The sequence below is a fragment of the Stegostoma tigrinum genome, chromosome 27, assembly GCF_030684315.1.
Source record: "Stegostoma tigrinum isolate sSteTig4 chromosome 27, sSteTig4.hap1, whole genome shotgun sequence".
Lineage (NCBI taxonomy): Eukaryota > Metazoa > Chordata > Chondrichthyes > Orectolobiformes > Stegostomatidae > Stegostoma > Stegostoma tigrinum.
The window spans coordinates 13,987,966-14,015,487 of record NC_081380.1 but is presented as its reverse complement, the minus strand read 5'-3'; the positions used below and the strand labels follow the sequence as shown (position 1 = coordinate 14,015,487).

The following is a 27,522-nucleotide window of genomic DNA, read 5'->3' as shown; positions in this document are numbered from 1 at the left end:
ATCTGCTCAGAGGTGCTATTGGGAGCAGGTGAGGCTTGATACCAGTCCTCCTGACCCAGCGGTAGAGACACTACCACTGAGTCACAAGAGCCTGGCAAGTTCAGGAGATGAAAGGGTGTTTTAATTGCAAAAATATGCTTAATTCATTTGAAATAAAATTATGGACATACACAGTTACTGCAACATTTCTGTACAGTCTTTGCACATGAACAACAGCCAAACGTTGCAATATGGTATTCCTGGTAATTGCAAAAAAACCCAAGGCATTTCTTAGATACATTTAACATGCATTAGCGCACCAAGAGGGTCTGGTAACTAAACTGACCCCCATGTACTTTGGCAGAAACACCTTTTCACAGTGGTGTTTCCCCATTCAAGCATGGTGCAGCTGTTGACAAGGCGTAATGAGTCCCATAGCACATTGCCAGTTTGCAGCACTCAGTCAAGGTCAATTCTTTGCACTGGAGGGCCAACAAATCTTAGGCAGACCCAAGAATGTCTTTCACCAAGGTGACAGTCCTTCAGGTACAGTCGATATTTTGTCTGTCTGTCTCAGTATGCATCCCAGGGAACAGCCTGCTGGCCACAGTCCTGCAACGTGAAGCTGCTCAGGATGAACCTAGACAAAAATCACTGCAGCTATCTCCAGACGTTCTTTGCAAAAGCACATTCCAGAAGTGATGTGTGTCAGTTACTGAAGAAAAGAACTAGCGGATGCTGGAAAATCAGAAATAGAAATAAAGGCAAAACCATAAATGGCTGGGAAAAGCTCAGCAGGTCTGGCAGGCATAGGTAGAGACAAATGAGAGTTAATGTTTCAGATCCAGGGGCAGAATTTTGAACAAGAAATTACAAGGTTTGGAACTGGATGAACACAGCAGGCCAAGCAGCATCTTAGGAGCACAAAAGCTGAAGTTTCGGACCTAGACCCTTCATCAGAAAAGGGGGAGGGAGAGAGGGGTTGAAATAAATAGGGATAGGGGGAAGGTGGATCGACGATGGATAGAGGAAAAGATAGGTGGAGAGGAGACAGACAAGTTAAAAGGGGCGGGAATGGAACCAGTGGAGGTGAGCTTAGATGGACTGGTAGGGAGGGGATAGGTCAGTCTGCGGAGGCTGGACAGGTCAGGGGGTGGGATGAGGTTAGTAGGTAGAGAATGGAGGTGCGGCTTGAGGTGGGAGGAGGGGATAGGCGCAGGGTTCCCAAGTGCAATATGAGCTGCTGTTCCTGCAACTTTTGGGTGGCAACATTGTGGCACTGCAGGATGCCCATGATGGACATGTCGTCTAAGGAATGGGAGGGGGAGTTAAAATGGTTCACGACTGGGAGATGCAGTTGTTTGTTGCGAACCGAGCGGAGGTGTTCTGCAAAGCTGTTCCCAAGCCTCCGCTTAGTTTCCCCAATGTAGAGGAAGCCACAACAGGTACAGCAGATGCAGTATACCACATTGGCAGATGTGCAGGTGAACATCTGCTTGATGTGGAAAGTCTACTTGGGGCCTGGGATGGGGGTGAGGGAGGAGGTGTGGGGGCAAGTGTAACACTTCCTGCGGTTGCAGGGGAAGGTGCTGGGTGTGGTGGGGCTGGAGAAGAGTGTGGAGCAGACAAGGGAGTCACTAAGAGAGTGGTCCCTCCGGAAAGCAGACAGGGGTGGGGATGGAAAAATATCTTTGGTGCTGGGGTCGGATTGTAGATGGCGGAAGTGTCAGAGGATGATGTGTTCTATCCGGAGGTTGGTGGGTTGGTATGAGGGGACCAGGGGGATTTTCTTTTGGTGGTTATTGTGGGGACGGGGTGTGAGGGATGAGTCGCATGAAATGCGGGAGACACAGTCGAGGATGTTCTCGACCACTGCGGGGCGTGGGGTTATGTTGTGGTCCTTGAAGAACGAGGACATCTGAGATGTTTGGGAGTGGAATGCCTCACCCTGGGAGCAGATGCAGCAGAGGCATAAGAATTGGGAATAGGGTATGGAATTTTTGCAGGAAGGTGGGTGGGAGGAGGTGTATTCCAGGTAGCTGTGGGAGTCGGTGGGCTTGAAATGGACATCGGTTTCTAGGTAGTTGCCCGAGATGGAGAGAGAGGTGCTAGAGATGGTCCAGGTGAACTTAAGGTTGGGGTGGAAGGTGTTGGTGAAGTGGATGAACTGTTCAAGCTACTCATAGGAGCACGAGGCGGCGCTGATACAGTCATCAATGTAACTGAGGAAGAGGTGAGGTCTGGGGCCAGTGTAGGTGCAGAAGAGGGACTGTTCCTCGTACAGACCTACAGACAAAGGGGGTGGCCATGGGTACCTGCATGGTCCCAACCTATGCCTGCCTCTTTGTAGGTTACATGGAACAATCCCTTCACTTGGACCATCTCCAACACATTCCTCACCTTCCTGGACCTCTGTGTCCATCTCAGGCAACCAGCTAGAAAATGATATCCATTTCAAACCCACCGACTCCCACAGCTACCTGGAATACACCTCCTCTCACCCACCTTCCTGCAAAAATGCCATCCCCTATTCCCAATTCCTTCACCTCTACCTCACCTGCTCCCAGGATGAGGCATTCCACTCCCGTACATCTGGGATGTCCTCATTCTTCAAGGAACACAACTCTTTCCCCATCCCCGCTATGGTCGAGAATGCCCTCAACCGTGTCTCCTGCATTTCCTGCAACGCATCCCTCACACCCTGTCCCCACAATAACCACCAAAACAGAATCCCCCTCATCCTCACATACCACCCCACCAACCTCCAGATACAACGCATCATCTTCTGACACTTCCACCATCTGCAATCCGACCCCAGCACCAAAGACATTTTTCCATCCCCACCCTTGTCTGCGTTCTGGAGGGACCACTCTCTCTCCGTGACTCACTTGTCCGCTCCACGCTCCCCTCTAACCCCATCACACCCGGCACTTTCCCCTGCAACCGCAGGAAGTGTTACACTTGCCCCCACACCACCTCCCTCACTCCCATCCCAGGCCCCAAGATGACTTTCCACATCAAGCAGATGTTCACCTGCACTTCTGCCAATGTGGTACACTGCATCCACTGTACCCATTGTGGCCTCCTCTACATTGGGGAAACCAAGCGGAGGCTTGGGGACCGCTCTGCCGAACACCTATGCTTGGTTCACAATAAACAACTGCACCTCCCAATCGCAAACCATTTTAACTCCCCCACCCATTCCTTAGATGACATGTCCATCCTGGACCTCCTGCAGTACCACAATGATGCCACCCAAAGGTTGCAGGAACAGCAGCTCATATTCCACTTGGGAACCCTGCAGCCCAATGGTATCAATGTGGACTTCACCAGCTTCAAAACCTCCCCTTGCCCCCCCACCCCCCAACTGCATCCCAAAACCGGCCCAGCTCGTCCCCACCTCCCTAACCTGTTGTTCCTCTCGCCTATCCCCTCGTCCCAGCTCAAGCTGCACCTCCATTCCCTACCTACTAACCTCATCCCGCCCCCTTGACCTATCCGTCCTGTCCATCCTCCCTGGACTGACCTATCCCCTCCCTACCGCCCCACCTACAATTACCTCCACTGGCTCCATCCCTACCCCTTTTTTAACTTGTCTGTCTCCTCTCCACCTATCTTTTCCTCTATCCATCTTCAATCCACTCCCTATTTATTTCAGACCCCTCTTTCCCCCTGCCTCCTCTTTTTTTTTCTGAAGCTTCTCGGCCCGAAACGTCAGCTTTTCTGCTCCTAAGATGCTACTGGGCCTGCTGTGTTCATCCGGCTCCACACTCTCTCAGATTCTCCAGCATCTGCAGTTTGCATTATTTCTCGCAGAACTTTGAACAATTCAGCACTGGATAATGCAAGACTGATCAACCTCTTGTGTCCAAAAAAGTAAAAGATCTAAAGTATTAACATCATCTTTTGATGCAGTTTATAATTTGTTGAATATGTTTTTATATGTAGATTTTTGGTTATCTGACTATCTTGTCTCATTACTTTTCTTTCGCACCTTCCTTTCCCACCTATTATTTCTTTTCCAATCTTCAAATATCATTGAGTTATCTTAGATACTATTGACCTTATGACAACTTTGAGAGGTCACACTTCCAGAAATCTTTATGAACTAAACAATGCAGTCAAATATTTAATAAGATGCTCAACTGCAGCAAGATCCAGCTTATTGTCTTTCAGATCCTGTGTTTTACATATTTGTGTCAAATGTAGAATTATCCATTTTTTTTTCTTCAAATGTGTTCCAGTTGTAAACTGATCTTCAGAGTCCACTCAGATGGATAGGGATGTAATGTTAAAAACAAGCCTTGGGCTAGCCAATTAATTTTACATTACTGAGGCTCAGTCTTTCTTTCATTGTGGATTATTTGCATTTGTCGATGCTTATCTCTTTACAGAAACAATCCAGTTGATTTTTTTTAAGCCCATTTATGAAGTGCTTTAACATTTTAGGTTACAATTTGAATCCAAGCTGAATCTGAATTAGTACCCACCCTCAAGCATGGGTATAACTCTGATGTTTTACAGTTACAATATTGAAAGCGCAATGTAAAGTTGTCGCTTACCAATGCTGCAGTTGTAGCATAAATACCTTCTGATTACAATTCAATTTGATTCCCAGCTTGGAGCAAGAGCACTTTACTGAGTTGCATTAATGTAAATGCAGTGTCCAAAATGAGGAATAACTCTCAACAAAAAAGTGTATTCTCAATCAATACTTTCGAAAGGGAGCAGAATGGAGCAGTAATAAGTAATAGTCACATTTTGTGGATTAATAAGGGAAGCTGTTGTTTTGAGGCCATGAACACTTGTAAAATGAAAGAAGTGAAAGTTATTAGTTTCAGTGGTTTCCGTATATTAGAGCTAAACAGTTTTCTTTGAGTGGTTTTCTGAGTCTGTAGAAAGGCCGGTTGTCTCGTTGATTCTCACAGCAGATTAAACAAATTGGAAAGAGTTGGTGACTGGTGTTGATGGTGTACCCAGTACACACACACTAGATTTGTGCCAAATGAAAATTTCAAATGCCAGTGTTTTCTCCAGCTCTTCATGAGATGTTTTGACCAAGCACAGTTTTCTGACCGATCGTATTCTGTGAGCATTTAATTTTGTGTTAAGATGATTTAGTAATAGTCAATTGACATTGCAACCAACTGTTCTCCTCTTAATCTGTTTTATTTTGAAATCATTTTTAATCATGAGTAGCTGTTGAGAGAACGTGTGAAGTAAAGCTGAGAGTCTTGGTAGTTAAAGGGTTACTTTAAAAACAATTGTTTTGTCTACAACAGTAGACTAAAAGTATCCAGATATATATTCATATTTCCATCCCAGTTTTACCACTGGTAGATGTCAAGTGTTCCTGCTTTCTGTGCCCTATTGCTGTTGGGATGCACAATGTTATGATGATGGGTGGGAGTATGTCAATGAGACTGTGTAGTACCATCTGCTGGGAGAGCTGTGACTCATTGCAGTACTAGGGAACCAGCAGGCACTGCTTTTTCAGTGTCCATTGATTTATTACGGAGACTGACTTGGAATATGGCTTGTTACACAGAGATGTCAGGCATTGTAGAGGTATGTGGTTTTTTCCTTCTCCCAGTGCTAGCTGCCTCTAGGTCACTTGGTAAACAAGGGCATTAACACTTCCTTTTGACCAGGTAATCTTCCCGATAAACCTTTTGGACTGTTTATCTATACTGTTAGAGATTAATTATATGCCATGGAGCTGTAGCTATTCAAAAATCTAACTTGTAAAATAGCAGATATAAAGATTGTGAGTAATGCAGATAATTTTTCAGTTTTCAGCTTAAAAGTTGCAGTTATGACTTGATTAATGTAACATGAGGGTTTGAACTGTGTGTGCTTCTTTATGGTAAATTCAGAAAGCATAGAATATCCACACTTCAGTGTCAGTGCAGTCATCAGCTTGCACTTCATACGCTACTTACATATTGATCGGCTATTGTAATGGAATCTGCAACACTTAACATCCAGGAGCCCTATTTGGTGTTAGATTTGCACAGACACTACACCGTTGTTACCTTTTTACTGACTGACATTGCTAAAAAACATGCCAGTGTGAACTTTGAATGAAAACAGGATCAATCTGTCATACAAACCCTTCTAATGGATGAGTGGTCTGCTAACATCCCTTGTCATTTAGGTGATGTGATGAAAGGTGATCATTGCTGAGGAACATTGTTCAAGTTGATGCCTGTGGGAGAGTTTTAGAAGAAACTAGAAAACATTTTTAGTAAGTATGTGAACTGTCACAGTGGTGTTGAGTTTACCTCCAAGAGGGAATTGCGCCTGATGCAGCAATGTTTATGTTGGCTTCAGTGATATAAGCATTCGACATGGGTTAAATACTACTGGAAGATTCAAGAAATGTTTATTCATAATATAGATGTTATAGACAAAAATTGGTATGTAGGCTAATAATAACTATTTAGTTACAAAGATTAATGTGTGCTCTGCAATGAAGCAGTGATAATATTGCAGGCATATCTCTGGAAGATGCAATGTTTAATAACTGTGATACGAGCACAGCAATATTCTCCTGAGGATGGTACTTAACGTGGATAATTTGAGATGCACCTCTTCTGTCTATAAAGTGTTTTTTTTTGCACTGATTGATCTGTAGGGATTTGAGTGTAAATCTGTAATGGGCTGTCTGAGATATGGAAAGTGAATTTAGAATGTTTCATTGGTATTCTTCTGAGCCGCTGAGAGAAGTATAGTGTTGGAAAGCAAACCCAGATTTCAATTCCCCTGTCTGTTTGTCAGTACTGAGAATCACAAGATGGAGTGCTACAATTTTCCCAGTTCTGACTTCTGATCAGAAAGCTAATGTATTTCTGTGCCTACTCTGAGTGTTTCCTTAATAAATGAAGACAGGCTTCTGTCTCACTGCACATAGACTGGGGTCTGAATTATACATGAGGGATTGAATTGAATGTAGGTGACGTATGTCCAGCCCATTTGTACAATCTGATGGGAAAATTGTGCCACTTCTGCAGGGGCCCCATGTGCAATTTAAGCATAATCGGGCAGTTAAGTGGGCAGCATTGGTTATTCTGCAGATCATACCTTCATAAGGGCAGATACCCCAGCCTGAGTGCTGCCAGACAATCAAAGGCCAGTAGCCACTGACTGTGATGCTTTGCATCCTTCTCCAAGGGCTTTTGCTGGGTTCCTGGAGATGGGAGTGGGTGAAATCATAGACCATAGGGAAGGGCACTGGATGTGTAAGCACAGGGTGGGTGGCCCTCAGCTGGACTCCCCCACTTCCCTACACTGGCTCCCTCAATGCTTTCTAAATAAAAATCAGAAAATTGGTAAAATAGGCCTTTTGAGCCTAGACAACCGTTCAACAAGTTCTTGGCTGATCTTACATCTTAACACCTTAGTCCCATTCCCTCTTCATACCCCTTTAGCCTCCAGAAATTTTATCAACTACTTTCTTAATCATATTCAGTGACTTGTCCTGCATAGTTTTGTGGTACAAAGTTCCACGGGCTCACCACACCCTGCACAAATTCCTTCTCGTCTCAATCCAAAATAGTCTACTTTGTATCCTGAGATCGTGACTTGTTCTGGATCTCTAACCAAGAGAGAGATAATCCCTACACCCAGTCTGTCCAACCAAATTGGAATTTTTCATGTTGAATGAAATCTTCCCTAATTCTTCTAAACCTCAGTGAATTACAGGCCCAGATGACACAACCTTTCTTCTTGCAACAAACCTGCTCATCCAGGCAGTAGTCTGGTGATCCTTTTGCCGCACACCTCCCTGTGGTAATTATATTATTTTTTTTCTGTGAGACAACCAAAGATGAATGTAGTAATCCAAATGTGGACTCACCAAGGCCTTGGATAGGTGCAGGAAGATTGCCTTGCTCCTGTACTCAAATTCTTTTGCAAAGAAGACCAAGGTACCATTTCCCTTCCTAACTGCTGGCTGCATCTGTAAGCTGGCTTTCAATGGCCAATGCTCAAGGACACCCAAGCCCCTTTGTACATCGACACTACTCAATCTATCACCATTTAATTAATTTTTTGCTGTTTCCCACTCATGAATTTTATACTGTATCTGCCATGTGTTTGTCTACTGACTCAACTTGTCTAAATCACCCTGAAGTCTCTTTACATCCTCCTCACCATTCCCACTGCCACCTGCTTTTGTCATCCTTGGGATAGTGTCCTAGGCCCAACCATCTTCAGCTGCTTCAGCAATGACCTTCTCTCCATCATAAGGTCAGAAATGGGGATGTTTGTTGATGATTGTGCAATGTGCAACACCATTTGTGACTCCTTAGACTTTGAAGTAGCCCATGTCCAAATGCAACAAGATTGGGACAATAACCAGGCTTAGGCTGACAAGTGACATTCACACCATATAAATACGAAGCTATGACCACCACCAATAAGAGACAATCTAACTACAGCCCCTTGAAATTCAACGATGTTACCATCACTGAATCCCCTCCTATCAACATCCTCGGGGTTACCATTGACCAGAAACTCATTGGACTCACCACGTTAACGGAGTGGCTACTAGAGCAGGCCAGAAGCTGGGTTAACTGGGGCAAGTAACTCACCACCTGACTCCACAAAGCCTGTCCACCATCTACAAGGCACAAGTCAAGAGTGTGATGGAATACTCCCCACTTGCCTGGATGAGTGCAGTTCCAACTCAAGAAGCTTAACACCATTCACAATAAAGCAGCCTGTTTAATTGGCACTACATCCACAAGCATCCGTTCTGTCCACCGCCAAAGCTCAGTAGTAGCAGTGTGTACTATCTACAAGATGCACTGCAGACATTCACCAGAATCCCCTCTCAGCACTGCCCAAACCCACAACCACTTCTATCTAGAAGGACAAGGGCAGCAGATACATGGGAACACCACCAACCCAAGTTCCCCTCCAAGTCACTCACCATCCTGACTTGGAAATATGTTGCCATTCTTTCACTGTCTGTGTCAAAATCCTGGAACTCCTTCCCTAATGGCATTGTGGGTCAACTCACAGCAGGTGGACTGCAGTGGTTCAAGAAGGCTGCACACTACCACCTTCTCACGGGCAGCCAGGGACAGGTAGTAAATGCTGGCCAGCCAGTGATGCCCACATCCCACAAAAATGAATAAGTTTTAAAAAAAGGAAAATTACATTAGATACCCTCATCCAAATTATTGCTATATATTACGAATAACTGGGCCACTAACACTCAAGCCTGTAGTACCCCCTTTCCCTCCGACTGTCAATTACTTGTCCACTAACACATTGTCAATCCATAACCATATACTACGACGGATCCTTTTGGTTTTTGTTTTACACTAATCTCAATAATTCTTGTTTTTCTTCATTCTTCCCTTGCTTTTTTAAATAGTGGGGTTACATTTACCACCCTTCAATCTGCCAGAACTGTTCCAGAATCTACAATTTTTTTGCTAAATGACAACCAATGCATCCGTTACTTTCATGCCCACCTCTCTTACTACCATGGTGTTTAAATTGTCAGGCCAGAGAATTCAACTTTCAATTTGAGTAATTTCTCCAGCACTATTGTATTAATAAAATCCATTTCCTTCAATTCTTCCTTCCTTGTAGACCTTTCCTTTATAAGCCATTTCTGAGAAGTTATTTTTGCCTTCTTCAGTGAAGACAGAACAAAGTTGTTGTTGAACTGTCCTTCTGTTTCCTTGTTCTCCATTATCAGCCATTGTGGGATGTGGGTATCACTGGCTGGCCAGCATTTATTGCCCATCCCTAACTGCCCTTGAGAAGGTGATGAGCTGGCTGCCTGAACTGCTGCAGTCCATGTGTTGTGCGTTGACCCATGACACACTTGCAGAAGAAATCTCAACGTTTTGACTGGGTGATAATAGCAATTATATTTCCTCGTCAGGGTGCTGATGGTTTGGAGTGGAACTTGCAGGTGATGTTCCCATGTATCTATTGCCCTTGTCCTTTTCGTTGAAAGTTGTATCAGTGATAATGGGAACTACTGGAGAATCCAGGATAATAACGTGTGGAGCTGGATGAACACAGCAGGCCAAGCAGCATCTCAGGAGCACAAAAGCTGACGCTCTGGTGGGTCTAGGCCTGAAACGTCAGCTTTTGTGCTCCTGAGATGCTGCTTGGCCTGCTGTGTTCATCCAGCTCCATACTTTGTTATCATGAGTTTGAAAGTTGTTGTCTAAGGATCCTTGCATTTATGTAGTTATCCTGTGGGTAGTACACACTAGTGGAGGGAGTAATGTGGCATCAATCCAGCAGATTGTTTGTTTGTTTGTTTGTTTTGTTCTGGATGGCATCAAGCTTTTTGAGTGTTTGTTGGAGCTGCATTCGTCCAGGCAAGCGGGGAGTATTCCATCACACTCCTGACTTGTGCCTTGTATTTATTGGACAGGCTTTGGCAAGTCAGAAGGTGAGTTACTCCCCTCCGTATTCCTAGCTGTGATCTGCTATTGGTGCCACACTGGTTGTGCGGTGAGACCAGTTGAGGTTCTGGTCGATGGTAACTCCCAGGATGTTGATAGTGAGGAATTCAGTGAAGATTACATGATTTGAATGTGAAGGGGTAGTAGTTAGAACATCTCTGATTGGAGATGGTCATTGCCTGGCATTTGTGCAGCTAAAATATTTCTTGTCACTTGTCAGCTGAAGCCTGCATATTGTCCAAATTTGTTACTTTGAACATGGGTTGTTTCAGTAACTGAGGAATGGTGAATGGTGTTGTGCAATGTTCAATCATCAGCAAACATCCCCACTTCTGACCTTGTGATGGAGGGAAGGTCATTGATAAAGCTGCTGAAGATAGTTATGCCTAGGACACTGTCCTGAGGACCTTCTGCAGAGATGTCCTGGACCTGAGGTGACTGACCTGTAACAACCACAACCATCCTTCTGTGCGCCAGATATGATTCCAACCAGTGGAGAGTTTGCCCCATGACTCCCATTGATTGCAGTTTTGCTAGGGATCCTTCATGTCAAGGGCTGTCACTCTCACCTCGACTCTAGAATTTAGCAATTTGATGCCCTTGCCACCCTCAGTGCTTCCTCTAAGAGTTGTTCAACGTGGAGGAGGACTGATTCATCAGGCAAGGAAGGTCCTAAATGTTAATCAACTGGAGATTTCCTTCCCTATGTTTAATCTGAAGCCATGAGACCTCATGGGGGCTTAAGTCAATGTTGAGTACTCCCAAGGTAACTCCTAACTGTATACCACTGTTCTGCCACCTCTGCTGGGTCTGTCCTGCCAGTGGGACCGGACATACAGGGCTAATGACGGTTGTGATGCCTGAGACATTGTAAGCTATAATTCCATGAGTATGAAGCTGTCAGGATGTTGCTTGATGTCAGTGAAACAGCCCTCCCAATTATGGCTGCAGCTCCCACAAGTTAGTAAGGAGGACCTTGCAGGGTCAATGGGGTTGTTTCTGCCTTGTCTTTTCCAGCAGCTAGTTTGATGTTTGGCCAGTCCTTTCGGTTTCATGTCTTTTTTGTGACTTGGCGATCATTAAAGCTGAGGTCTGGATGGGATGCTTATCAGAAGGTTGGTGCAGACCTGATGGGCCAAATGGCCTGTATCCGCACTGTTGGATTCTGTGATTCTGCTGTTCCCCTCTTCATCAATTTCTTGGTCCTCCTTTGCTGTATTATAAACTGCTCCCAGTTCTCTGCCTTGCTACTTTTTTTCTTAGCAACCTTTTTATATGGCACCTGTTTTGGATTTAATGGTGTCTTTAATTTCCTTTGTTAGCCATGGTTGGACCACTTTCTTCATTTTTTTTTGTTCTTCCAACTAAAAGGCATGTTACTGTTTCAGTGCATGCATGTATTCTTTAATATTAACCGTTGCCGAACTACTATCATTGGTTTTAATGAAGTCACTGAGTATATTGTAATCAACTCATTCCTCATACTTTCAGTTTCCTTTGTTTAGATATTGAACCGTAGTTTTGGATTAGACTACTTCACTTTCTCTCATGTAGGACAGTAGTCCCTGAAGGACTTCCTGTAACAGGGTTATTAGTTCAGCACAAAACCACACCACATTTGAAAGGTGGAATATTTATGGGGATTACTGGCAAACCCTTGTTGGGTGATTCTCAGGAGAGACACTGGATCCTTGTGTCCAGACAAGGCATTGAGCCATCATTGGATCTGAGTGAGGTCAGAGGTAATGAATATGTGGCTTAATCATGAGACTTAAATATCCAGTGGCAAGTTTCCCTTGTGGTCTCGTCAGTTGCTGCCATTTACTATGAACGGGTTTAATTTTCACACTGACAGGGTTAGGCCGCATAGCATCGCATGCTGCTATGATTTTACAGACCAGTCACCAATACAGCCGCTTGGCAGGATCCATTAAATCCCGGCCATAACATTCTGCTGGTAAACTAACAAATATTGTGGCATAAAGGAAGGCCTGAGACCACTGCAGGATAATATTGTTACATTTGGAAATTTCTTGAGACTTGTTTGTTGCTTTGCCCTTTAATTTACTGCGAGCCATGGCTAAAAAAGTGACGCTCTTGCCTGTGAAGTTCAAGGCTCTATGTTCAAATCCCTCTCTAGGACTGGAGCACAAAGATCAAGCTAACAGTACTGCGGGAATGCTATATTGTCAGAGGTGCTGTCATTCCAATGAGGTCAAACTGAGTCCCCATCTTCTCTCTCGGGCAGATGTAAATGATCCAAAGCAATTTTTGAAAGAAGCTCGGAAGAGTTATTTGTGCTGGCCTGGTAAAACTTCTCACTTCTCTTGAACTGCTCAAGGAAGGTTCACTCCAGGTTTTAGCAGTGGGCTGATGAATGGCCTAGTTTACACAATTCAGATTGTAACTATAACAGACTTAATTCCATTATCTGGCATGAAGTGTTTATTCATAAACCAATAATGAAAACAATAATTACGTATGTTTGTGGATTGGATGGACCTGGATAATTGTCCACTTTAACCACTGCTGTTTTAGCTGCATTTGGAAAGCTTGTATAAGGAGTCAGCTAGTTAGTGTGCAGTACTACATACTGTAAGGATTTCTAGCCTGAGATGTGTCTGATCCTTGACTATGATTTGGAGGAACTGAATTGGCCAGAGACTGGTAACTATGGTGTTGGAGAAGTCAGGAAGGGACCAAATTGTACTAATCTGGTTGACACGGTTGGCTGAAGGCATTTACAAGATTTACAACCTTGTCCTATACTCAGGTTCTGGGCTGCCACTTAGTTGAAATTGCTTGTGTTTATGGAACATCCTCCAGTTAGATGCTTAATCATCAACAACCACTGTGATCGCATTGCAGTAGCACTGTTCAGTTCTTCACTGATTGTGTAGTGGTAGGATGAATTTGGTCTGTCTGTGGCGTCATGGTAAATTCATTATTGATGCCTCATTTGAAGATGTAAACGGTACTATTTCTGACCCAGTCTTTTATTCACTCATTGAATCTGATTGGTCTTTGGTCTTTTTGGTGATGGTGGGATAGGAAATATGTCAAGTGTGAAGTTACACATTGTGATGGAATGCAACTCCGCTAAACGCTCGCGGAGCCTGTGCATTCCCAGTTTTAAGCTGTTAGATTGGTGCTTATTTGCAGATAATGGAGGGGTTTCTTTCCTTTCAAGACCAGCATCTCTCTGCACAAAAACTGATCAATCGCCACTCTTGCCAGTGTATTGTGGCTGGAAATTAGTCAAAGTTGTTTAACTCCTGCGTCTTGCCTGTCTCCACTTTTGACTGAGGTTAGTCTGGTCGTAATGTTTTTTCAGGAATTGATCAGTTCAATTAGTGCTGAGAATTGCTGAGCTACACTTGGAGATTCAAATTCTCCATCATTAGAGATGATATTTGCCCTTGCTTTCTTTAATAGTTTACCTCCTGCAAATGGTGTTTGATACCAAGCCCAGGGCAGTTGCAAGAATTATAAGTTGTTGATTTTTGGATTTTACCCCTACAGGGTAATGTTAATGCCTTATCATACATTTTGATGTCTTAGATTCCCATGTCTGTAATTGTAATGGAAAATGGTTCTATAAATCATCACTTTATGGAATCAGATCGTGGTGTTGTGTTAATTTATGGATTTTTCAAAAAGCAATTTATTAAGGTGCCATACACGTTTAAAACACAAGGTAAAGGTTCATGGAGACGTGGGGCTGGGGAAGGCAGTGGTGGATAGAGGATTGGCTAATGGACAGAAAATAGAGACTAAAAGATCACTTTCAAGTTGGCAAGCCGTGACTGATGAGTGCCACAATGAGCAGAGCCGAGGCCTCAGCTTGCTTACGGTTTATCTTAGTCACTTAGTCGAGGAGACAGCAGGTGAGTGCCGTTAGAAAATTTGGGGCCCTATTCTGTACCGCAAGTTAAATCCTGCATTGATCATGTTGGAAACTTGAGAGTTTCTGTGAGATTGATTTATTAAAAGGCCATTGGAAGTGCCACTGATGAAGCAAGCCAAGGAAATTTCAGCCTTTGTACCACCAAGAAGCCAATATCACTGTAAGGAGTTGCCCTTTTGGAATTAAGAATGTAACGACTATGTATCAAGTCTAACAAATCAAATTATTAATGGACTATCTGACTGTGTGAGTTTATTGATCTACTGCAACACACCATGTAAAACACCTTAATAACCCAGTCAAGAGGCTATGAATTTCTCGTTCAGTGATAAATTTGGCGAAAAGTGACTTTGCCAAGGACAAGGTCACCTATTTCAGACAAGTTATGAGACAAGCTTGAGTGTTGCCCAAAGAATCTAAAGTTCAAATTATTCTGGGATTTTCTGTTCCTAAAACCAAATGAAAGATTTTGCAGTTGCTTGGATTGTATGGTTTTGCGGGATGCTTCTCCTGAATTTCAGCACAGTCATCATTCTATTAAGAAAATTGTTGAAGAAAGTCAAATATGACTGGATGTAATATTAACAGATTGCCTTTAAAAGATTAAAGGCAGCCTTCATAAAGCTTCTGTACTCTGCTCCAAATTTCAGCAAATCATTTTAAGCTAACAATTGAAGCCTATACATGGGCAATTTAACAGTGTTGTTACAGAATAATTAATGTTGATGTAAAACATATCATTGATTATTTTTGATAAGATTTGATCCTTTTGTCAAGGAAAACATTCCATATTTGAAAAAAGTCATTTAGCCTTGTTTTTGCTCTTCAACAGTATGAAATCTGTATTTCAGGCAATGCCAGTTTAGAACAAATTCTAAATTGAGCATCTTTGTTTCGCTGGAGTTTGCTGCATCAATGTCTTTTTTTTTTAAAAAGAAGTTTGTGTTGCAGAAAGAACATAATGGAACATTCTTTATTTGGCGTTTGACTATTTGTTTAGATAACTCAATTTCATAAACTTAATGAACTTTATCATATCTCCATTTTGGATATACTCTCCATCTGTTTTAATGTTACCATTAGATCAAGGATTTGGGACTTCAAGATTTTGGATAGTTTGAGTTTTTCCCTGAACTATGAGGAAGTGATTACTTTTTGTGTATTGTATGGAATAAGATGTTTGCTAAATGATGAATAATGTTAAATTGTGTTGCATTGTAAAGAGCTGTGAGAAAACCTTTGTTCCAGCAAGGTTTCTTTTGAGAAGATGTCAGATGGCCCATATACTTTTGGGAGAAGAGTTTTTAAAAAGGTTATATTTTGTGCATGGTGGTGCCTTTAAGAACTAAGATTTAAGTTTTTGATTAAAATGACATAACAAAGTTCTATTAGATGATGTAGTAATTAAAGTCACTTGAGAATGGACAACAGGAAAAGAAAACAAATTAACTACAAAGAAGTTGAGCTTTCTAGTCGGTGGATCTGGTTTTGAACAGTTTTGAAGGAAACACCCCTGTTAGTTGAATTAGGTTGAAATTGTGGTAATGGCAAAAGAGCTGTGTCACTTGTTAAACTCTGTCTGCACAGTCCTTTAGTTAATTTCTGGTATGGCCAAGCTGAAAAGCCAAAGAGAGAGTTTTAGATACAAAACTGCACAATTAAAGATTTAGAATTCAGAGAGTAACGACCCAGGGCGACTGTACTTAAGACACCAAAGATACTTTTTTACATTGAATGGAAATTTTGAAACCTTAGGACAGTAGAGGAGATTTGAAGGTTCTAGAAATAAGAAAGATCCCATGTATTTATCACTGACAAACTGGTTAATCTTCCAAGTTTTGATAAGTATCCAACTTGTGAGCTTTGGAGTTTAAGTTTAATGGTCGATCTAAAATGACATTAAGACATTCGGTTAGCAGTTTAAGTAAATGTTTTTGTATCCTATTGACTGCCATGTATGTATTAAAAATAGAATTTCATTATTATAGTTCCCATTCTTTTGAATTTTGATTAGTCAAATTATTTTGTTTAAACCATGAACCTTGTGACTTGATTCTTTTTTGGAAAATACCTGGTTCTCTAATTCCGTTATTTTAAAAAAAGGATGAACATAATGCTGATGATCTTTGTCCAGAAACGTTGCTCTTTCAGAGATCCCTTCCACTCAGATTTGTGATTTTGATTGCTTGAGTCTATGTTTAAATTGAACTCGGATTGACATATGACTCTGAGTGATATGGATAGGGACTCACATTCCAAGTGATTTTTGCTGTGGCTGATTGCTATCTGAGATTAATTGAATTGACTTGATTGTGTTGATGGAGCTTGGATGTTTTAAATTGCATCTATGCCATTAGTAAGGCTGTGTTTGTCTGTGAGGATGGCCTTGAATAGCTCTGGAACTGGAAGACCTGGTCGTAGGCAACTTAATTTAAGCATAGGAGGCAGCTATTGGAGTTGCCTGAATGATGGATCACAGCAAGGGCACAAGTGGACTGGTGGGGTGGGAGAATACCAGGGTTATATGCTACAGAGCAGCTACCACTCACCCAGAGCAGCATATCAGTGATCCAGTGGATTGGTGAACTGCTGTAATATACTGCAAGACCTTTGCACATTGGATGCCAGTGATTGCAACCTGAGGGATGAATTGATTAAGTTGGAAGGCCTGCGATGATATATTTGTGTAAGGAGTGATGCGGGTGCTTACTTTAGATTAGATTTCCTACAGTGTGGAAACAGGCCCTTTGGCCCAACAAGTCCACACTGCCCCTTGGAGAATCCCACTCAGATCCATCCCCCTATAACCCACACACCCCTGAACATTATGGGCAATTTAGCATGGCCAATCCACCTAACCTGCACATCTTTGGACTGTGGGAGGAAACCGGAGTACCCGGAGGAAACCCACACAGACACGGGGAGAATGAGCAAACTCCACACAGACAGTCACCCGAGGCTGGAATCGAACCTGGGTCCCTGGTGTAGTGCTAACCACTGAGCCACCGTGCCGCCCCTGTTATATAAAACGCATCATTTATCAATCAACTGTGTGTAAAGTGAATTTTATCAGTTTAGGGGGCCTCTTGCACTACACTGGTAGTGTTCTTATCCCAAAAGGGACCCTGGGTTCAAATCCTACCTGCTCCAGAGGTGTGTAATAATGTCACTGAACAGGTTGCTTAGAAAAATAACAAACTACTTTTGAAAAAAAAATTCATTGTTTTTTTAAACAAGAAAGCTGATGAAATCTCAGCCTTCCTGCTCCTCTGCTGCTTGGGCTGCTGTGTACATCCAGCTCTACACCTTGTTATCTCGGATTCTCCAGCATCTGCTGTTCCCATTATCGTCTGTTTTTAAGCATTATTTGCAGGTTAATTCATATTTAATTTCCATTGGTTTTGAGTTACCTGAAAGCAATTTTTTTAAAAAAGTGAAATGGTGTTAATTTCTTCTTTTTGGGAGTCATTTTAGTTATTTTGCTTTCCTGATTGCCAATGCAGATCTTAACATTACTCAGTTGTTTTGTGAATTTCCATCCCAATGGTTAATGTCCTACTCAGGGTGGCCTATGAAAATGGAGAGCTCAGGGAATTGCAAACAGCATTGTCAGAATGACCATTGTTCTGATTTGATAAGTTGTAGCCCGTGGGGATTCAAAATCAATATGGATGAAGGACATTCAGTCCTCTTCGTGCTGGCAGTTATATATTGCAGCCTCCCCAGACTTCTAAATTCAAACCACGTCCAGATTTAGAAAGAAGGGCAGCTGATGGAACATTCTTCAGGATGGCAAGACCTACTGGTTAGATTTAAGAATCTTACTTGGACATTTTATTATAGCATTGAATCTGCATGCAGAATATACAGGAAGAGGCTTGTTAGCATGTATATTCTGCTGTAGGCTTTTATTTATGGAGAGATGAAGTATCTGTTGGCATTACTGTGTGAACGTGCGTTGTTTATCAGGTTTATGTAGTTATCTACATTAGTGGGAATGTCTAAGGAAAAATGTCAACATGCTCATTTAGTTAATCAGTGAATGTATAAGCTATATCTAAACATAGGTCTGCAAATATGTCACATCTGCTTCAGTCATGTTCATTTAGTGTAAGGTGTATCTTTCCTTGTGCCAAACATGTTACTTAATATTTAGCGAGAGATATGGATGTGCATGTTATAGCCATAAACATCTGTAAGACTAAAAGAGAAAAGAAAGGCAAATACTGCAGTGAATGTAAATATGAAATCAAAACATTGCTGCCAATATTCAGTTGAGCAGTCAGCACTTATGGAGAGGGAAGTGAGTTAAGATGTTATGCCTATGACTTTGGGCCATAACTGAAACTGATTTATAGATATAACTAGTATTAAGACAGTTCAGATACAGGGAAAGGGGATGGATAGAAAGAACAAAAAGGAGGAGCTGTGATGTTCAAAGCCCAGGAGTGACTAAATGAACAGCAGAATCATTACAGCACTTGCATGTGGAAGAATAAGAACTGTGGTTATGATCCGAAATTATTGAAAATGATGGTCTGTGAGGTTGTAAAATGTCTAATTGAATATTTTGCTTGAGCTTCGTGGCAACAGTATTGGAGATCAAGGATAGAGAACTAGGCGAGTCAGTGGAAATGTGGTGGAGAATCAAAGTAGCAAATGACTGAAAACCCTGGGTCACGCTTGCTGTCTGAGCAGGGGTGTTCAGCCATGTCAACCTCAAACTGGTTTCTATCAAACACTGGCCCCTCCCCTATATTGAAGAAGCTGCATAATAGGCAATGGATTTTTTAAAAAATTCATTCAAGGGACATGAATGACTAGAATGACTAGGCCTGCATTAATTGTTTATCCCTAATTGCCCAAAGGGCAATCTCATTGTTGAAGGTCTGGAGTCACATGTAGGTCAGACAAGGTAAGCACGGCAGTTTTCTTCCACTTAAGGACATTAAAGGTTTTTCCAACAATCAATAATGGTTTCATGATGATTATTATTAGACTCTTTAATTCCAGATTTTTATTGAATTCAAATTCCACCATCCACCATAGCAGGATTTGAACCAGGTCCCCCTGACATTACCAGGGTCTCTGGTTTAATAGTCTGCCGATAATACCGCTAGGACATTATGTCCCTGAGGGGACCTCTCTCCAATACAACATATAAACTTTTATTAAAGAGATAAAAAGAATCCTGGGATACATTGGGGGAAACAAAGTGTAGAACACCACTTCGAGGAAATTGGTCAAATGGCACCTTGAGTATTGTATCTCATTCTAATCCTAAAGTAAAAGGAGATTCCCCAATATGGGAAGCAATGTAGTTAAGAGCTACATGACAGATCCCTAATCTCTCAAGTCTGAGGTGTAAAGATATAGTAGAGATGCCCATCTGTCCAGTCTCTCAGTTGTTTCTGTAATAGAGACAGATGCTCCCAGACCCTGAGAGGGCGGTGCAGTTGTGGGTTCTGGATTTCGAGAGGAGTGTACCATTGTCCCACCTGGAGAGTGACCTGTTCTGACCACTATGCCTGGAGTTCAAAACTATCGTGAAATTGCTGCTCCGGTGTCAATTTTCAATTTTTCTCAATGATGCTCGAGATGGATTGCTTTATTGCTCTCGTACTATTGGCCCCACTTAGAGCAAGGCAGAAAAGGAATGTTGGTGAAGTATTACTTCCAGTCCTTGGCATAGTCTTCGAGGGGAGAGTGGATGGATTTTAAGCTCAGATTTTTTTTAATGAATGGTTCTGGGGATTAAAGACAGCACTTGTGTGGACAGCCTGGAGAGACTGTGTTGTGTTTTTTTTTCCTCCCTCCCTCCCTCTTCACTCACAGGATGAGGGTGTTGCTGGCTAGGCAGCATTTATTGTCTGTCACTAATTGCCCAGAGGTTGGTTTAGAGTCAACCACATTGGTGTGGGTCTGGAGGCACACGTAGACCAGACCATGTAAGGATGGCAGTTTCCTTCCCTAAAGGACACTAGTAAACCATTTGGGTTTTTCTGACAATTGGCAATGGATTCATGAACATCATTAGACTCTTAATTTCAGATTTTTTTTAAATATTGAAGTCAAATTTCACCATCTGCTGTGGCAGGATTCGCACCTAGCTTTCCAGAACGTTATCTGGATCTCTGTATTAACAATCCAGTGGTAATACCACTAGGCCAACGCCGCCTCACCAAGGTCAAAGGGAGATTTGTTGGAGATTAAAATCGTTAGCAGAGTCAATGAAAATAAACTGTTTCCAATGGCTGAAGTGTTGATAACCAAACAGCACAGATTGTCAACATGACAAAAACTGTTGTTGGACAATGACTGGACAGGTTTTGGAGTACCCTGCTTGATAAAATTGTGGATACTAAATTGGTGATAGCTTTGAAAGAGAAGTGTATAAATAACGGAGGGAGAAAAAAAATTGCAGGGATATGGGGAAAGACTGAGGAAGTGAGCCTTGATGAATTGCATTTTGGAACTAGCTAGCTAGACACAATGGATGAATTACAACCTCCTATAATGTGCTGTTCAACGATTCCATAATCTCTCTCACCACGAACTGAGTTGCAGGAAGCTAAGAGGAGCACAGAAAGTGCTGGAATGCAATGAAAACAGAAACTGGAAGGCAATAGAGTTCTGTTTTTATATTCGTTCATGGGATGTGGGCATCACTGACTTGTCCAGCATTAATTGCCCGAAGAGTAGTTAAGATCAACCGCATTGCTATCAGTCCTGTGTCACTTGTAGGCCAGAACAGGTAAGGGTGGCAGTCCCCTTCCCTAATACGACGGAATAAGAAAAGGTAAAATTTAAGGTAAACTGAAACTTGTTTGAAAAAAACCTAAGGAAAAAGAGGATAACATAGGAAAGAGATAACAAGGTGTAGAGCTGAATGAACACATCTGGCCACGCAGCATCAGAGGAGCAGGAAAGCTGATGTTTTGGGTCTAGACCCTTCGCCATTGCTGAACAAGGGTCTAGACCCAAAACGTCAGCTTTGCTGCTCCTCTGCTACTTGGCCTGCTGTGTTCATCCAGCTCTACACCTTGTTATCTCAGATTCTCCAGCAACGGCAGTTTCTGCTACCTGTATAAGTCAGGAAAGAATTGGTTTGATTAGTGACCAGAAAGGAAACTCATGGACGTGAAAGTTATGAATATCATAATTAATACTTTAAATTTAATTATAATCTTCACAAAAGCAAACTCTGCAGCACTGCATGCTTATGTTTCAGTGAGAGAATATTTTTTTAAAGCCAAAGTAAATCTAAATATAATCCATCAAGCCAATTTTGTGCCTGGGATCTGAGTTGCCCAGTAATAACATCTGCTAGAATCATAACAGATGGCATATGGGATATTTTCTTTTTCTAACCAAGGCATAGAATTTAAGAGTTGGAAATGTGCAGCAGAACTGTATAAATCACCTGGTTATGCAGCAGATTGAGATTTTTGCTTCCAGATCAGGTCACTGCCTCACTGTTACACAGTATAGTTAAAGAACACTCATGCCCTGACCAGCTGAACGTCACCTGGCATATATGCTGCATGAGCTAGTTAGAACCGGAATTGATACTAATTAATTTTACTGCAACTGTTAAACCTCTTTTTTGCTTCTATTATTTTTAATCAGATCACATTTCAATTTTCTGTTTTGCATAAACCTTTCCTTTGGCATGTTCCTTTTTCTTTGCTTTCCCACTTCTTCATTTGCTCTGTCCCTTTTGCTGATTCTGCCATTCCCTTCCTTACTGAGATGGCACAATGTGACTTGCCTCAGGGCAAACCTGAAGATGATGAGCACTCTGTGCGTTTCCACGCGGAGCACCCCAGCTACAATGAGGTATTTCAACCTCAGGGTGACCACGGTGCCAGGAGGACAAGTTTCACACAGTGCTGTGTGGATCAGAAACAGGTAACAATTATGCAGATTAAAATTAGTCATTTTATTCTTGGAAATTAGCCAATGGTTTGTTCTTCAATCTGTTCATGTACTAATTGCAATAGTGTTGCTAATTGTATACTTCATAATTATTCCCAGTTAGTAACGCCTACTCATTGTTTACTATCCAAGTGTAATGTTTACTTAATTTCCTATTAGAATCTTGTAATCTTTATTCCCCTGTAATTTGAAATAGTATGGATGCAATATTAATGATTTCCTCATTCTTAAGGTTTGTTGGATAGTAACATCTTGTTTGCTATTAGATAATAAAATTCTCTCATTGTTGATCAGATGATCGCCTCATTGCTAAGTGCACATCCCTTCCATTTTACCTATGTATATCCTTTTTTCACAATTGTGGCGTAAAGGACATGCTTTTAATCTGAATTATTTTTACATCGAATTCGAACATTTAGTTCTTTTAAATTTTCTATGATCATTTCTTTGCTGCAGAGGCTGGGAGAGTTCTCCCCTGTGACAACAGTACCATTCTGAATGCTGCATATTCACTGTGTGTGTGTGTGTGTGTGTGTGTGTGTGTGTGTGTGTGTGTGTGTGTGTGTGTGTGTGTGTGTGTGTGTGTAGGAGGCCAATTTCACAAAAGTTCTAATCTCCAACCCTTCATACTGTCAGCGTCCCTCGGTTATTCTACATGGGACAGACAAGATCATTCTCAACATACCTTCTTCTGAGGGCTGATGTCTGAAATCTGGAGTCCAACACTTGTTATCATTTATAAACTGGAAGTCGGAGACTTGTAAATACACTAGTTGTAAATACAGGTGTTTCTTCTTTTGAGATATACCTGAGCAATGACATTAGTTTCAAAAAGCCATATAGAGGTCAGTCTGATACATTATTGATTATTCAGATGGCCAATAAACAGTCACGCCGCCCCTCCCCAGCCCCCAGCTCCATTAGTCTTTTTCTTCCCATACGTTGGCCTTTGATACTTCAGCCAAGTGAGTTTGTTTTTGTATTAACTGAACAGTGCACGGTGATACACAGTTGAACTGCTGGCGTAGACTCAAAAGGCCAAACGGCTTCCTTCTGTTCCGTAAGTGATTTGATTTGATCGGCAAAGGTTTTAATTCACTCAAACACATTTACTTCAACATTAGTAAAACCAGGCCCATTATGTTGTAGCACAACTGTCCTCACGTGGAATGACACATTTGCACTTTCTCATAAGATCAGACCACTCGGGTCTACTTAGTTATTCTGCAGGGATGAACTAGAACCCTCTTTGCATCACCCTGTTGATTTTCTGCAGGCATCCCAAGGTTACTGTGAAAACCTCGCCTCAAACATTCCTCCACCCTCCCACCCGAGCTGTGCTGAACCTCTGATGAAACCCACGGCCAATTGTCTCCTTCTAATGATTGCACAGTCCCATGATTCTCTGGGACTACGGTGATTTTTGTCGTCTTTATTGGTTGTCATTTATATGCAGAAAGATTTCACAATATTGCAGCATTGGAAGTAATTAGAAGCAATTTTCCTTAGCTGAGATCAGTTGTAAGATCTTCAATTGTTATCCAAGACTGGTTAACCAGCGCGAGTTAATTATCAAGAGCAGAATGATGATTGTACGTGGATTGTTGCTTCACCATGTAGTGTGCTTACTGCTAAATCCATTCAAGGGACTAAGTGATTAATATTAAGACAGTATTTCAAATGGAAGGTCCCTGTGGATCAGAGGTAGTGTCCCTACACCTGATCCATGAGACTGAGTTCATGTCCCACCTGTTCGAGATGCGTATTAACATTTCTGAATTAAAAAATAATGAGGAGTTCCTCCCCAAATGGATTTTTATCGTGAAGTCTCATTATATATTAGAAGCATTAAACCCAACTTGTCAATCTTCAGAGTTTTCAGAAACTGATTTGCATCATGATACATGCCTACAATATGTTATGGACATTAGGTTTGCATTTTGTTCATGAAAAGAATTCTCAGCTGCAACAGAATAATAAGCAGCCACCTGCCATTTTAATACGCTTTGTTCTCAAACCTGAAAAGCTTGTGTTTTATCATTTTAGTATAAGTTCTGTGATACCGAGTGGTAGATGTGTTTAATCAAGTTTCACCGTCAGTCACTATTTTAGTTGAAATTAAATCAAACTGTTCCTTCTGAAATGAAAACCTTATTTCTTACGATGCATTTGTTCATGATTTTTGTTGTGCGTAACCTTCTTGATTTTTATTCCACACTTTCCAATATATGTTCTCTCCTTTTCATTTCTCACGATCTATCAATCTGTCTTTCTGGGATCTTCCATAAACAACCAGTGTTTGTAACCCCTCCCATGTTTGCTTCCATTCTCCCTACTAGCTTGCTCACTTTCTGAAGGAAGACTCAGATGATTCTGAAGTAGAATGGATAATGAAAGAGTCTACCAGTGAGAGGTATCCTTTACGTTCTTGCCAGGAGATTTCTGCAGTAAATGTAATGGGCCATGAAAAACTAGACAGCATAACTGCACTGGTAATACCAGACTACATGAGTCCAGCAGGAACGTCAAATGCAGAGAGAGAGCAGCATTGGAAGCAGAAGCTCAAAGGGCAGCAGGGCGATAGCCTTCTCGTGGCTATCGAATCAATACCAGTTAACGGCATGCCCAGGGCAAGGAGTCCATGGGGAAAACTGGACCCATACGATTCATCAGAGGTAACGTGAACAGAATTAGAAGTGAAATAGTGGTTAAGTAAATTAATCTATAGTAGGCAGAATAGTGTGATCACTCTTGTTTATTTCGCACAAAAATTAATATCTGTACAAAGAGAAGCAGTTGCCAGATGTGCTGACTAGGTCCAGAATTCCCTGAGTTTATTTCAGACTTCCAGAATCTGCAGGGTTTTCTTTTTTTTTTCTTTTGTGACCACTGGCCAACCAATATCTTGGCTATCGCACCAAATACCTTGATTGGTTTGGTTTGTGTTTCATAGAATCCCTACAAAGTGGAAATAGGCCATTTCAGAGCATTGAATCCATGCCAACTCTCTGAAGAGCACCCACTACCCCCACTGCCAGCCTACCCCTGTAACGCTGCATTTCCCATGGCTACTGCACCTAGCCTGCACATGTTTGGACTGTGGGAGGAAACTGAAGCACCACACAGACACAGTGAGAATGTGCAGATTCCACGCAGACAGTTGCCTGAGGGTGGAATTGAAGCCAGGTCCCTAGTGCTGTGAAGCAATAGTGCTGCCCCCACACTCTCCTGTTTATTGTGCATAAAATCTAAATTCTACTGGAAGTATATATTTTAATACCAAAGTGTTTTTAATACCAATGCATTAAATGAAAACTCATGAATTTTTAAACTTTGTGATCCTGTCAAAGAATTCAAAGAAATTTGGATGCCACCACCCAGCCTCCACTTTGGTCTGTGGGATTTTACTTGTTACTTGTTACAGAGTAACTCAAGACTAAACTGAGAGGATTGAATCCTGTTTTTATCAAAGCTGAATCTCATTTGTCCAGAGAGTAGTAACAGATGACAAAAACCTTCAACATTTTTGGGGTAAGAATATACCAGTTCCTTTACATGCATTAAATTGCCAAAATTTACGTTCTAATTCAGAAGAGATGGTATGAAAATACAAAAGTATAGCACTTGTATATGGGAATACTACTAAGATTTGGGGATTGAGACAAATATTTGGAGCAAAATAAATGAATCTTGATTCTGCAGCTAACCAAGAGATGTCTATCTTGACAGTATAAGAGACTGATGTTAAAAACCCAACATGACCATTCTTGAGGGATAGCCAGAACTGCAGATGCTGGAGTCAGATAAGTGTGGAGCTGGATGAATACAGCAGGCCAGGTAGCATCAGAGGAGTGGGGACTTTGATGTTTTGGGTTGGGACCCTTCTTCAGAAATGGGGAGGGGGGGAAGGGAGCTCTGAAATAGAGACAACAGGGCTAGGGCTGGGGAAGGTAGGTGGGATGGTGATAGGTTCGTACAGGAAGGGAGTGGTGGGGATTAGTCAGGTGAGGTAGGAGGAGCGGATAGGTGGGAGAGAAGATGAACAGGTTGTGTCAGGTCAAGGAGGTCGAGCTGAGATGGAGGGTTGGATGTGGGATGAGGCCAGGGGGGTGGGGAGATTTTGAGACTGCCCTTGACCTTGATTTGAAAATTGCTGAAATTGATTAAATACAGGATCTCAAACTTGAAATGGTTCAGGAAAGATTTACAAGAATGTTCCAGGGTTGGAGGGTTTGAGCTATAGGGGAAGGCTGAATAGGCTGGGCTATTTTCCCTGGGGCATTGGAGGCAGGGCCGGCGTTATGGAAGCTTATAAAATCACAAGGGGCAAGGATAGGGTGAATAGTCTAGGTTGTTTCCCCAGGTTAGGGGAGTCCAAAACTAGATGGCACACGTTTAAGGTGAGAAGGGAAAGATTTAAGAGATCAAAGGGCAGTTTTTTTCCACATAGTGGTGCATGTATGGAATGAGCTGCCAGAGAAAGTGGGGGAGCCTGGTACAATTACAACATTTAAAATGCATCTGGATGAGTATATGAATAAGAAGGGTTTTGAGAGATATGGGCCAAATGCTGGCAAATGGGACTAGACTAATTTAGGATATCTGGTCAACATGGACATGTTGGACTGTAGGGTCCATTTCCATGCTGTACATCTCTATGACCCTAAATGATCGTGTACATTAGAGCCCATAACAGAATGCTGGGGTTCCTGTGCTGCCACTCACTAAGGGGTCAGCAAAGAATGCATTCCTGCTTTGACTGGCCATCTGCAGCCATTAACAGCTGGAGACAAGACTTGCTCCCCTCACCGGAGAGGACATCCCCATCAGAGAGATGATGAGCAACCCTCGCCAGTAGAATAGATCCAATTCAGCCCCACATGTTGTAATAATTACCTGTTAATCAATTGACCAGGAGCTGGCTGCATTGACTAATTAGAAGTGGCAGTTATCGCATTTATTTTGTACAACTGCGACAATTTGCCCTGTAGTTGGGAAAATGAGTATCCATTGGAATTTAGAAGATGGAGTTGTCATCTTACTAACACAGGATTCTTAGGGGGACTGCACAATGAGAATGCTGAATGGATGTTTTGCCTCTATGCAAGAGACTAGAACTAAGGGACATATTTGTTAAAAAGTACTTTTTCATTGAAGTTCGTCCCTCAAAAGTCACGCGTTGGGGTGTACAGGGTGACACTTGAGATAGATGTAGATAGATTCTTGAATAGTAAGTGAATTGTCAGGTTATGTGGGATT

The 27,522-nt window shown here is 42.1% G+C and overlaps 1 protein-coding gene across 12 annotated transcripts in view; it reads left to right on the top strand.

The window, feature by feature from the left end:
• Nucleotides 1-27,522, top strand: part of LOC125464477 (septin-4-like) — a 133,262-nt gene that overhangs the window by 38,358 nt on the left and 67,382 nt on the right. For 2 of the 12 annotated variants that reach the window (XM_048556820.2, XM_048556822.2), the window contains exons 2-3: nt 22,078-22,236; nt 24,603-24,938. The exons of 1 other annotated variant lie outside the window; for it this stretch is intronic. In XM_048556820.2, coding sequence (XP_048412777.1) covers nt 22,078-22,236; nt 24,603-24,938 — 495 coding nt within the window. Of the gene's footprint in view, nt 1-5,443; nt 5,548-6,136; nt 6,227-18,053; nt 18,131-22,077; nt 22,237-24,602; nt 24,939-27,522 lie in introns of those variants that run through there. 9 more of the 12 variants (XM_048556823.2, XM_048556826.2, XM_048556821.2 and 6 more) reach the window with 8 other exon arrangements.